This window comes from Diceros bicornis, chromosome 18 (assembly GCF_020826845.1).
Source record: "Diceros bicornis minor isolate mBicDic1 chromosome 18, mDicBic1.mat.cur, whole genome shotgun sequence".
Lineage (NCBI taxonomy): Eukaryota > Metazoa > Chordata > Mammalia > Perissodactyla > Rhinocerotidae > Diceros > Diceros bicornis.
Window position 1 is genome coordinate 62,433,236 of NC_080757.1, and position 13,619 is coordinate 62,446,854.

Below are 13,619 nucleotides of genomic sequence, written 5' to 3' on the forward strand. Positions count from 1 at the left end.
TATGACTGGGCACTTTTGAACCTCCCACACATCCCGCCTTCTGGAAACTTCCAGCCTAACGAGATGTGGAGTGGCCTCTCCAAATACAGTTTTTATCTTTTTACAGGTGTATTTCAAGGACATGCTTACATTAATAATGTTTAAATTTAAGCAAGGTAAGTGCAATTACAATTCCGGGACTGAGAGCCTTCAGCATCGAACTTAAGGCTGTACAACATCCGTGCTCCATGAAAAGACAACAGCAGCCCATACAGAGGCATGCACAGGCACGTCTACACGGCAGGCCAGGTGCTTGCAGCCAGACACTTGAGTCACAGAGAGTCATGGGAGGCTGGGCAGTGGGAGAAGAAGCATAAGGTGCTGAACTCCTTAGAAGCAGAAAATCAGTGGGCTGAGTTCAGAGCTCTAAAACAAGGGCTATTGGAAGAAAAGGAATTCATCTTGGGTGAATGGAAGTCATGGAACCTCCTGGAGAAGCTGTATCTCATGTAAGTGCATCTTCGTGCCTTTCCTCCTGAATCACTCACACAACACATTTCACGAGGATCTGCGCTCCGAGCCTGTGCCCTGTCCTGGGAACATGCCCTTTCCTGCATGAGGCCTAGTGGTCAGGCAGGTGGGCTCCAAACAGGGTGTGGGGACGGCCTGAGCCTGGGGAGTTGGCAAGGAATGCAGAGTCTCAGGCCCCACCTGAAGCCCAGAATGAGATCCTGGGCTCGTGCACACGTCACACTGGAGAAGCTTCCACATGCGTATGCATCGGGGACAGAGCACTGAGGCAGAAGTGAGCAAAATCTGAGAGTGAGAGGCAAGAGGGAGCCGTCCACCAAGAAAGGCAGACACTGCAGGCGTTTCTCTCACACTTTCTAAAACCAGGATTGTCACAGTAAATCGAAGATGTCTTTACTGAAACTTGACCATAGATGTCTGAGCAGTAGGGGCTGTGGCTCTGGGATTGGCCACCAGGGCCACCCCAAACCCTGAGCCACATGGGGTGAGTGACCCCTGGCCTGAGATGCCCCTCCAGTTCTGAGTGGGCAGGGAGACACTCCCCACATGGAGCTCCTACAGGGGCATTAGCCCACATGGGCCGCTGAACAGAGCATCCTCGCCCCGTGAGTGCCCAGAAAGGCAGGTCCTGGAGAAGCCTGGCTCCTGGGGGCCGACTAGAAGCCGTTCTAAAGATGAGAACCGTAATCCGAGGCTGCCCAGATAATAATTTTTTTAAACTGCTGACACACTCCAGCTCTCAACCTGTGTTTTCATGTCCAAGGTGCACAGCTTCTAAAATGCTGAGAAAAACAAACCAAAACAAAACCAAAAAACGCTCTGCAGGCATTTGAAAGTAACAAGTGCCACCCAAATAAGAGACATGTTTCCTTCAAAGGAAAACCCCGCGGGTGTTTACAGACACACCAACCACAAGTCATTCTCTGATTGGGTAGTCTTCCCATGAACCGACTCTTCCCACCCTAAAGAAAAATCTTAATTTAAAAAGCTGCAATGGCAATTTTATCAAAAAGTGGCGACAACACAGAAAAGGCAGCCGTACTTACACTCGTCGGGTGCCGAACAGCAGCTTCATGTTGCAGCCTCACCCTCTGCGGCATCATCACGTCGTCCTGCAGTGAAGAACACACTTTAAACTCACATAGAGCAACTGGGCAAACAAGCAAGAAGAAGACAGACAATCCAAGAGCAAAACAGGCAAGAGAAGAGAACAGGCGATTCAGATGCTGCCCAGTGGACCATGACCCTGTCAGTCAGTTGGCAGGGACACGTGATGACCCGGCTACAGCGGGGAAAACGGAAAATGCTGACAACTCTAGCAAGAGCTGTCCCGCACAGCTGGCAGGCTGTGGATCCTACAAGCATCTGGAACACAGCCTGGCATCGCCTAGCAAAGCGAAGGTGCAGACCCCTAGGACCCAGAACTTCAGGCTTGGGTAGAGACAGTCTGACATGTATGCACCAGAAGACACCCAGAAACGTTCACAGCAGCACAGCTCAGATCGGGCACAACCACGTCCCCGGACACCAGACGGATAAATAAACAGTGCAGCTGCACTCATATCCATTCAGCAGTGAGAGACTAAACGACAGCGACACCGAGGTAAATTTCACAGACATAATGAGAGTGCAAGAAGCAGGACAAAAGAATATAGAGAATATCATTCCAATTATTTAAAGTGCAGAATCAAGCAAAATTAACCATATTATTTAAGAAGTGCACATACAATGCAAACTACAAAGAAAAGTGAGAAAACTACAATCCTGGAAGTCAGAACAGTGATGGCTGCAGCGGCAGGAGGGACACGCGGTTACCTCCTGACCCCGCGGCCATCACACAGATATCTGCTTCTTAACTCATCTTTAAAGCGCGTGTGTGTGTTTGTGCATTCTTCTATAGGTATGTTCTATCTCACAATAAAAAAGTGCTTTAGGTTGATGGAACAATCAAAAAGCTTTCAGCGTTTTATTTAAAGGTACAAACATACCCAATAGAAGAACTACAAATAATGTCATTGGAGGATATTGATCTTTAAACTGAGCAATAGTATAACCTAAGACTTGCATTTGTATCTCTTATTACCGCAAAATGGCCTTGTTAGAATTGTGCTAATCAAATGGCCTGTGGGTGAAGCAAGCTCAGAGGAAGCCTGCGGCTAATGCAAGGAGGTGGCTGCAGGAGGCAGGAGGGAGGGCGGCGGATGCAGGGTGGATGGAGGCGGATGGATGGAGGGGGAGGATGAAGAGGGAAGAGGAGGAGGAAGAAGGAGAAGTAGATGGAAGAAGAGCGTGGAGGATGGATAAATGGAGGAGGAGGAGGAGGAGGAGGAGGAGGAAGAGAAGGAGAATGGAGGAGGAGACAGATGGAGGAGATGGTTGGAGGAGGATGTAAATGGAGGATGCAGGAGGAGGAGGAGGAGGAGGAGAATGGAGAATGGAGGAGGAGAAGGGAGAAGGAGGGAGGGATAGGAGGCGGGGGGAGGAGGGGGCAGAGGAAGGCAGGGCCCTGTGCAGCAGGAAGCCGAGTCCAGGTGTGAAGCCAGAGAGGAAGAAACCGTCAGCACAGGAGCAGAAAGCCGACCGTGAGCTCGCTGCTGTTCCAGGCCCCGAGTCCCTCCCTGGCTCCAGGAGCAGCTCACAGTCACCTGCGTGGTCAACCCTGGTTGGGAATCTTAACGAGGAAAACTGAAGAGCTGCAGCAGAAGAGGGGGCGGGGTGTGAGGAGGATAAAGAGAAGTTATGCCACGTTCAGCCTATTTCATGCCCATAAAGGACACAGCAAGACGGCAGGGCAGAGACAAAAGGGGCGAAATTTCCCTGAAAGCTCAAGTGTGCTGATCAAATTCTGGAAAACTGGCTCCTGTGTCTGGTGGCCTCATGTAGAACTCTACAAATTTCCGAGGGGCTCTTAAGCCAGTCTTGGACTCCCGTGTGGGCCTACAGTTGGGAGGGGCAAAGGCCAGCACAGGCCTAAGGGATGTTTCAAAAGGGAGCTGGGGAGGCTAACGGAAGCCCCAGGTTGGGGGTAGGGACGGGGGTAGTCTCTGCCCCACAGCATGACCGCCTCTGGGACCCTGGGCCTGGCGACAGAAGAATGCACACAGACAAGCCCCCCGGCCTCCAACCCCAGCGAGCAGGCTGAGAACCTGGGCTCCCACCTGCTGACCCTCAGACCGCACTTCATCAACACGCCAAGATGCCCACATGGAGGGCACCCCGTGCCTTTCCAGAACCAGGACCAGCCCAGTCCTGTAGCTCACTGGCCCTCAAAGATAAGTGTCTGCTCAATACCAAATAGTATTTTCAATTCATTCACCATTTACAAAACACTCACTTACTCTCTTTCTTGATATTTATCACAGCCTTCTACAGTTAGAGACAGAGCAGCTAAGCTAATATTATCCCCATTTTGTAGCCAAAGAAACCACAGTTTGGAAAGACTACATAAGTCACCCCAGGTCTCGTAGCAATTACATGTCAGAGTTAAAATTTGAACACAGGATTAACTGAGAAACCAATTTTACAGTCCGAGGATCTCTGCTAAAAACAAAATCGCCCAGAAATTCCTAGCTCTCAAAAACATTCCAGTATAATTCCCCATCACCTCTTCTACTAGAGTCCCCTCCCCTCCCTGTGGGGCGTCTGGATAAAGTCAACATCTTGAGTACAGAGAACATAGAGATGTCTAACATGACCACTAAGCCAGGAAACTCAGGGATGAAGGCAGCGAGCAAACATTCAAGCCTGAAGTGAACAGCTGACAGGTGCCCTAGCTACTCCAGAATGCACAGGGACCCTTGATTACCAGTGAGCTCCAGTTCTGAGACCACTTTGAAGGAGGAAAAACTTACTGAAAGATGGGAGAAGGAAAAGGTCTTTATTACATATGAAAAGGCAAGTGATGTTTTAATAACAAGCCAGATGTGTTTCTGCTGGTGGGCTTTTCCCTGGATGCCTGTCCCTATCAGCGCCCGTCCCAGGCTGACGTCTGCTCTGGTCAAGGTCCACAGTGCACACAGCTGGTGCCAAATGCCAGGATCCAGTCTGAACAAAAGTCAGCTGGCATTTAAAATGTAAAGGAGAGGGCCCTAAAGCACAGACAGAGAGGGTTACGAAGCATGAACTACAAAAGCATGGTCTGCACAGCCAGTCCTCGTCCCAAGGGTATCTGGACGTGGGCTCTTCTTACTACATGAGGGAGCTTCAAAAACCTCCATATTTGTTTGCCCCGAAGTGTGCAAGACGCCCAGCCTGGCTGCAGTTCCACAATGATAACTGGTTAGGAAACATTCTTGGCAGCCTATGGAAAAGAATTTTGATGTATTATAAAAATAACATTAATTCAGAATGAAGTATTGTTTCCTTTATGACCATAACAATATTGAATAGAAAAAAGCTAATCTAGTCTAAGAATTGAGGAGTTAAAAGAAATCTGGAGTTTCAAGTTAAGCAGCTCCTGAGTGGAGGATATTCCTGGGAGTGCGTGGCTGTGGACTCCAGGGACAACCCACGGTTCAGGCAAAGGCTGATGGCAGACAGAGGCCCAGGATGGGCGAGGGTGGAGGACAGGCTACTTGCAAATGAAGGAAATGCAGTCAACAGCCAAGAAGATCTCCTTCTATGGAAGAACACAAGGTCGATTTGCCGCTGTTGTTGTTAAATCTTCCTTGGCTTTTAAACAAGTAAGATTTGAAGACACAGATAGAAATTACCTGGTCATACCCCAACCCTCAGGACCCACACTCCAAAGGGAGGACGCCAGAGGAGGGAAAAGAACAGAGCAAACCCAACCACATGGTGAGAGCCTGTTTCCACAGCACGGCGTCAAGGGACTCCCATATACCACCTACCGACGTTTGTTTCCCCATACTCCGAGCTCTGAGGAGAAGCAGTGAGCTCCAACGACTTGCTAGTCAGCTTGTGCTGCTGGAGCAGGATCCAAACTCAGGTCCAAACGCCTCCAGCCCACCTGCAGAATGATGGATGGGCTAGTGCAGACAACGTTCCCGCTCTGGTCAACCAAGAAACTGGTGTAAAATACTTACAAAGTCTTAAAAGCAGCAGAGTTAACAGGTAGCAGGGAACTGCTTGGCCCTCCCAAAGCTACTAGAAGGCACGAACTGAGAGGAAACCAGCCAATTCTTCCCCGAAGGCCTCGCTGGTTCACAAGAAACAGCTGCAATTCTGAACTGTGGTCCCGATAACCCCACGAGGCTGCAGGGGACGGAAATCAGAGCCAAGTGTCCGTTCAAGGTTGGGGGGGGCGTGTGGAGGGCTGTCAGACCACAGTGGGTCACCTCCTCACGGTAAGAGGTGTAAGAGACACACAGCCTAATGGGGGCCTCGAGCCTCGGGACGGATTACAGTGGTCCCAGGATGGGGTTCTCCCAGGCCCCCAAGGAGCAAAGGAAAATCTACGAGGGGATGGACGTTCACCCGAGGCCTGAAACGAGCTCACAGAGACCACGACCAGGACACAAAGACAACCAGGCACACAAGATAAACACACGAAACAGCAGACGACAGAAGACTCCTGCAGAGCGACCACTACCAGAACAATTCAGAAAGAGTTAAAAACCAATAATTCCCTACAAACAGGACATCAGAAAATATCTATTCAATAAAAAAAGGGATGCAGTAAAAGAAGAACAGAGGAACAAAAATAACCTGCAACACAACAAATAAATAGCAAAATGGCAAAATCCAACCATATAAAAATAAAAAATGTAGGGGCCGGCCTAGTGGCGTAGTGGTTAAGTTTGCATGCTCCGCTTTGGCGGCTCGGGGTTTGCCAGTTTGGATCCTGGGTACGGACCTACTCACTGCTCATCAAGCCGCGCTGTGGCAGGCATCCCACATACGAAGTAAAGGAAGGTGGGCACAGATGTTAGCCCAGGGCCAATCTTCCTCAGCAAAAAACAGGAGGAATTGCAACAGATGTTAGCTCAGGGCTAATCTTCCTCACCAAAAAAAAAAAAAAAAAAAAGTGAATAAACTCAATCCTCTAACCAAAGGTTATCTGACTGGATTTTAAAAAAGCAAAAGAGAACAAGATCCACCCATGCGCTATTTATGAGAGACACACTTCAGGATCAAAGACACAAACGGACTGAAAGTAAAAGGATGGAAAAGGATAAAGCACGCAGACTCCACCCACAAGACAGACAAAGCAGCTGCACGGATGCCAGACAAAAGAGACTCCGAGACAACAGAGCATTGCTGGGGGCAAAGGGGGACATCGTGCAGTGACAGAGGGCCAATCCATCAGAAAGATACAGCAACTATAAACACACATGTGCCCAACAGCAGAGACAAAGAAACAAAAATGGACAGGATTGAAGAGAAAAACAGACAATTCAGCAATAGGAGTTGGAGACTTCAATATCCCATATCAATAGCGGCAGAACCACCAGATGGACAGTCTGCAGGGGTGTAAGGCATGAACCAACAACATCACCCTGCTGACACCTAGCACAGAACACCTGCCCAACACACCACACGCCAGACCCCAAAGCAAGGATCAGTAAACGTCAAAGGACTAAAATCAGATGAAGTGTGTTCTCTAAGCACAACGGAATTAAGGTGGAAACCAAAAACAGCAGGAGATTTGGGAAATCTACCGCCAACACATGGAAACGAACAATGTACTTCTAAATAGCCAGTGGGTTGAAAAAGAAATCATGAGAGAAATCAGAAAATATTTTGAGCTGAATGAACATGAAAACATGACACACAACACAGTACTGTTAAAGCAAAGCTCGGAGAACACAGTACAGCTGTGAATGCCTGGATTAGCAAAGAAAGATTTCTTAAAAAATAGCAACAACAAAAAAGAGCAAACTCAACCAAAAGTAAGCAGAAGGAAGATAAAAATACAGATTAGAGCAGAAATCAATTAAATAGAAAAAAGAAAAAAATAGAGAAAATCAATTAAAACAATGGTTGGTTCTTTGAAAACATCAAGAAATTTAACAAACCTTTAGCTAAACCACAGATCAGCAAACTTTCTATAAAGGGGCAGATAAATATTTCAGTCTTTGTGAGCCACATATGGTTCCTGTCAATATTATTCTTTGTCTTTTGTTTTGTTTTTACAACACTTTAAAAATAAAAAGTCCATTTTTAGCTCAGAGGCCACAAAAAAACAGGCTGCCAGTGGGTCTGGCCTGTGAACTGTCATCTGTTGACTCCTGAGCCAGACAGACCAAGCAAAAGAGAAGACACAAATAACTAAATTCAGGAATGAAAAAGAGGACAGCACTACTAACCTTACAGAAGTAAAAGGACTGTAAGAGAATACTATAAATACTGTATGCCAACAAATTAGACAATTTAGACAAAATGGACAAATTTCTAGAAAGACACAAATTACTCAAATTCACTGAAGAAGAAATATAAAATCAGAATAGATCTACAAAAAGTAAAAAAAAAAAAAAAAAAAATTGCATAGTAATTAAAAAATCTCCCCACATAAAAAAAGTCCAAGCTCAGATGGCACGAGAAGTGAATTCTACCAAACATTTAAAGAAGAAATAATATCTCGCCTTCGTAAAGTGTCCCAGAAGATGGAGGAGGCTGGAACACTTCCCAACTCATTCCATGAGGCTAAGTATTATCCGATACCAAAGCCAGAAGAAGACATCACAAGAAAAGAAAACTGCAGAACAATATCCCACATGAACAGAGATGAAAGAGTCCCTGACAAAATACTAGCAAACCAAATCCAGCAACTTACAGAAAGGATTATATACCATGACCAAGTGGGATTATCCCAGGAATGCAAGGTTGTTTTACCATCTGAAAGTCAATTAATGTCATACAGCATATTAACAGAAAAAAGAACAATCACTACACGACCATCTCAATAAATGCAGAAAAAGCATTTCACAAAATCTAATGATCATTCGTGATAAAAATTCTCAACAAAGTAGGAATCGAAAGGAACTTCCCCAACTTGATAAAAGGCATCTACAAAAACCCTACAGTTAACATCTTAATGGTGAGCGGCGACTGCTTTGCCTGCGATTGGGGCAGAGCAGCACCCACTCTCACGACTTCTGGGAGCAGCTGGCGGGAGGGTCTGGGCAATGCCATCAGGCCAGAGAAGGAAATAAACGCATCCAGATTGGAAAGGAAGAAGTAAAACCGTGTGATTTTGTATTTAGAAAACCCTAAAGAATCCACAGAAAACTACCAGAACTAATAAACAAGTTCTGCAAGGTCACAGAACACAAGATCAAGATCAAAAAACCAATTGTATTTCTATACACCAGCACTGAACAATCTGAAAATAACACATTCACAATAGCATCAAAAGGATAAAATATTTAAGTATAAATTTAACAACAGAAGTGCAAGACTTGTACAGTAAAAACTACAAAACATCACTGAAAGAAGTTAAAGACCTAAATAGATACGTAGATATTCATGGGTTGAGAGACTCAGTATTGCTAAGCAATTATCCCCACATTGACCTAGAGATTCAACACAATCCAAATCAAAATCTCAACTTGCTTTTCTGCAGAAATTGACAAACTGATCTGAAATTGATATGGAAATATAAAAGATCCGGAAAGGCTAAAACAATGTTGAAAAAAGAAGAAATAAGATGGATGGCTTACACTTTCTGATTTCAAAACTCACTGCTACAAAGCCACAATGCTTGTTAGAATTAAAAGCGAATTTAGCAAGGTTTCTGGATACAAGATTGATAAATAAATTAATTAGTTTACATGTACAAAGTTTTTTAAATGATGTCACTCACAACAGTACCAAAAAACATCCAATTACTCTCACATATTATTAGTGAGAAAATAAAATGATATAGCTACTTTGGAAAACAATCTGGCAGTTCTGCAAAACGTTAAACAGAGAGTCACCACGTGACCCAGCAATTCTACTCCTAGGTCTACACCCAAGAGAACTGAAAACTTCCATTCACACAAAAACCTGTACAAGAACGTTCATAGCAGCATTATTTATAATAGTCAAAAAGTGGAAACAACCCAAACATTCACCAACTGGCAAATGGATAAACAAAATGTGGTATAGCCACACAATGGACCATTACGCCTCAATAAAAAGGAATGAAGTGCTGACATGTGCTACAACATGACGAACCTTGAAAACATCATGTTAAATGAAAGAAATCAGTCACAGAACACACACTGTATGATTCTGTTTATATGAAATGTCCAGAATAGTCAAATCCATAGAGACAGAAAGATTAGTGGTTGCCAGGGGCTGGGAGTTAAGTGTGGGTGAGGAGTGATTGCTAATGGGTACTGGGTTTTACTTTGTGGTGATGGAAATTAGACTGTGGTGACGGTTGCACAACATTGTGAATATACTAAAAACCGTTGAATTGTATACTTTAAATGGGTGGATTTTATGTGAATTACATCTCAATAAAGCTGATAAAAAACATTTTTTAAAAAAACAAAATACCAAGGAATTAATTTCACAAAGGACTGTAAGCCCTCTACTATGAAAACTACACATGGTTATTGAGATACACTAAAGAAGACCTAAATAAATTAATGGACACATGTTCTTTGTTAGGAAGACTCAATGTTATAAAGAAGTCAGTTTTCTCCAAATCGATCTACAGATTCAATATAATTCCAATCAAATTCCTCAGAGGAGATTTTGTGAAAATTAACAAAAGGACTCTGACATTTATATAAAAATGCAAGATTTTTTAAAATAGCCAAAAATGCTGAAGTAGACGAACAAGAGAACTGATAGCATCAAATTACAGTATGTACTATAAAGCTACAATGTGGTGTGGGCACAGCACTTCACATGATCAATAAGCACCTAATGAATATTTGACATACGTAGTCATCAGAGGAATGCAAACTAAAGCCAGAATGAGAAAGGACTACATGCACACTACGAAGGCTCAAATTAAAAAGACAGACAATTCCAAATGTTAGTAAGAACACAGAACAACTGGAACTCTTGTAAACTGTTGGTGGCGGGGTAAGATGGTTCATCTTCTTTGGAAAACAGTTTCCAAGTTTCTTACAAAGTCAAACACACATGTGTTATATCACTCAGCAGTTCTAGCCCTAGACATTTACCCACATGTCCAAGATAAGACTTGCACACAAATTTTCATAGTATCTTTACTCACAACAGCCAAACACTGGAAGCAATTCCAATGTCCATCAACAGATGACTATTGTGAACGGTTTGTGGTTTATCCACACATTGAAATACCCTCCTCAGCAATGAGAAAGACTGAAATACTGACATAAGCAACAACGTGGATAAATCTCAAAACCATGATGAGCAAAAAGAGCCATGCCCAGAGTGCACACTGTACCATTCCACTGATACGAAGTTCTGGAACAGGAAAAAGAGAACCCTAAGCTGTCAGAACAATAGACTACTAATCTAAAGAAAGCACATCCATAGTTTCTTCAAGGAGCAGGAGATGACTGCAGAGAGGTGAGGAAACTTTCTGGGGCAATGGAAAGGTTCCAACCTTGACTGAGATGGTTTTTACGTGGGAAAACACACTTGTCAAACTCACTGAAGGTACACTTAAAACGGGTGTATTTTATTACATCGAAGTCATACCCCAGTCAAGCTGATTTTTAAAATATAATGTCTATAATAAAGTAGACTCAGTATTTAGAAAAAAAATTTAATCTGACGTCACACCATGATGCTTTTAAAAAACACCATTATGGTTCTGGGTTTACTGCACAAGCTCCACAGGAACAACGCCAGAAGTGCAGAACTACACAGAACGGTCATCTCTAAAACACACTGTCTTCACTGTTCTAAGTTCCCTTCCAGTGCCTATCAAGGCATATATAACTTTTCTATAGCTATAATTATAGCATAAGAACACAAAAATAATTTAGAATCAAACATGCAATTTCACTAAACACACACAAATTCAAGTTGTGCATTTTCCTCTGCTGACAGCTCCTCCAACAGAACCCAGAACCCAAGCGCTGCCAAGGCCATGCCCCTTTCCTCCTGGAGCCCTGCTCCCTCTCCCCTAGAGCCCTGCCCCTGGCTTCCTGGTGTGACCCAGACCCCGCCCCTTCCCTTGTGGAGCCCCGCCCCTGGCTTCCTGCTCTGACCCAGGGGGGTGGAGAAAGGAATTCCCTTTAATTGAGAGGACAAGAAGAATCCCCTCCAACCAGCAGCAAGAGATTGGGCAGGAAGGAGGAGGCATGTGACGGGAATCTGGGCTGGAGGACACTGCCTGGCACAGGCCTGGTTTTGAGCAGGAATGGGGGTCTGCCCAGAGCACACGCAGGCAGAGCAGGCAGTGCCCTTCCCGGGGCGGAATCCATACCCATCTTTCCATACAACTTCTGCCCGCCTGTTCTGCAGGTCCCAGCCTTGGCTGGTCTCCAGGGCTGGGTCCCCTCTCGCCCACCAAATCCCAGTGACACGGAGGGCAGTAGACAGAGAAGCCTCTGTTCTCAGAGACCACTGTTTAGTAAAACAGAAAGGGACTGGGACAGGAGCAGTAAGGGCCAGTCGCTGCGATGGGGAATATGATGGGAGGTCGATGGCCTTGGGAACACTGTGGATCAAGCACCTGGGAGGCAACACCATGCCCAACCCGACCTACCCTGAACCTGGCGGAAAGCCACTTCTTCTTGGGGGCAGCGTCTAGCCCATGCCAGCTGCACAAGAACCACTCTGGAGCTTGTTGAAGCAGAGTCTACCTGCGAGATCTGGTGTCTATCTGCAGTGGGTCCCAAATCTGCATTTCCAACCAGCTCACTCCCTATGTACTGTTCCCGAGGACTTGGATTTCACAGCGAGAAGATGGGAGTCCACCTCCTGCTCACCTGAAATGTGCCTGGTGGACGCGCTCTGGAATAGCCGCGGTCTTTGTGTGACTCACTTTCTCTTCAATATGAATGTTCTCAGATACACATGGGGACTAAGGGTGACACCAAGGTCGTCACGGGAAGGCCCTTCTGACATCTCTGGAAAGGTGCCTACCGGCTGCCAGGCAACAGCTGCAGGCCATGTGTGAAGTGAGCACAATTCCCTGGAGAGCTGCATTACAGCCAATGGGTTTTACAAGTCCACTTGTAAATAGACTAAGAAAGAAACTCAGAATATCGTTTTCCGTGGAAATAACATCCAAAAGGATCGTTAGGTTCCAAGATAAGTCCACATAAATATCTAATTCATCCTAACTTAACTATTTAAAATTGAACACAGAAATCCAAACTCCATTCACTCGTTTAATAAATATCTATTGAGGACCTACTATTCGCTGAGCACACTGCAGGTGCTTCAGAAACATCAATGACAAAACAGGCCATGGCCCTAACTGCACAGAGCTGACACTCTCTCAGGAGGGCAGACAGTAAAGCTGACGAGTGACGCACGATATCAACGGTGACACGCTGCGACAGCCCTGAAGTGCTGGGTGGTAGGCCCACTACCATGCAGAGGGTTGAGAGCATCGCTGGGAAGCTGGGCCCGGCAGGCATACGAGAGAGAAAGGGCAGGGCCCAGGGCTGCACGGGTGGTGTGGAAAAGGGCAGCAGGGGGCGAAGCAGCTGATGTCAGGGAGGCGGCCAAGGCCACGGGGCCTGATGTCGCTCTTCCGGTCTGTTTTGTTCACTGCTGCACCCCTGCACCCCCTGCCGCAGCTGGCACACGGCAGGTTCTGGCTTACTGAACGAATGAATTCCAGTATCAGGAGCGGCAGGGAGGGGTCTCCACTGATGTCATCACTCCTAATGAAATAAATTCTTAATTCCAAACACGGTCACCAGGCCGCATCCCAGGTGGCTAACAAGTCAAAATGCAACCTCGATGACCCAGCAAAGGGGCCTTGTGAGCCCATCTTCACACAAAAATATTCCATTTTTATGTACAGTCCATGGTCAAGTTCTGGACTTTGTGCAGCCCTGGCATCACGCCCTGCTGAGTCAGAACACAGTGGTTACACTTGGTTGTAACCACTTCACTGCCTTCACTGCAGACCATGACCATCTTCTCCTGACCAAGGACATGCAGAGGCCCGTTCCCCACAGACCCGGATGCACCCCCCAGGAAAGGCTGGGCCAAAAGAGATACAGTCTGTGGGAGCACTTGTGAGGGCTGGACACTGA

General features: G+C 45.8%; 1 protein-coding gene across 5 annotated transcripts in view; it reads right to left on the reverse strand.

Moving 5' to 3' along the window:
• B3GNTL1 (UDP-GlcNAc:betaGal beta-1,3-N-acetylglucosaminyltransferase like 1) overlaps window positions 1-13,619 on the reverse strand; it is a 135,005-nt gene that overhangs the window by 90,511 nt on the left and 30,875 nt on the right. For 4 of the 5 annotated variants that reach the window (XM_058561983.1, XM_058561982.1, XM_058561984.1 and 1 more), the window contains one exon: window positions 1,557-1,622. In XM_058561983.1, the coding sequence (XP_058417966.1) occupies window positions 1,557-1,622 (66 nt within the window). Of the gene's footprint in view, window positions 1-1,556; window positions 1,623-1,962; window positions 2,078-13,619 lie in introns of those variants that run through there. The other variant, XM_058561987.1, reaches the window with a different exon arrangement.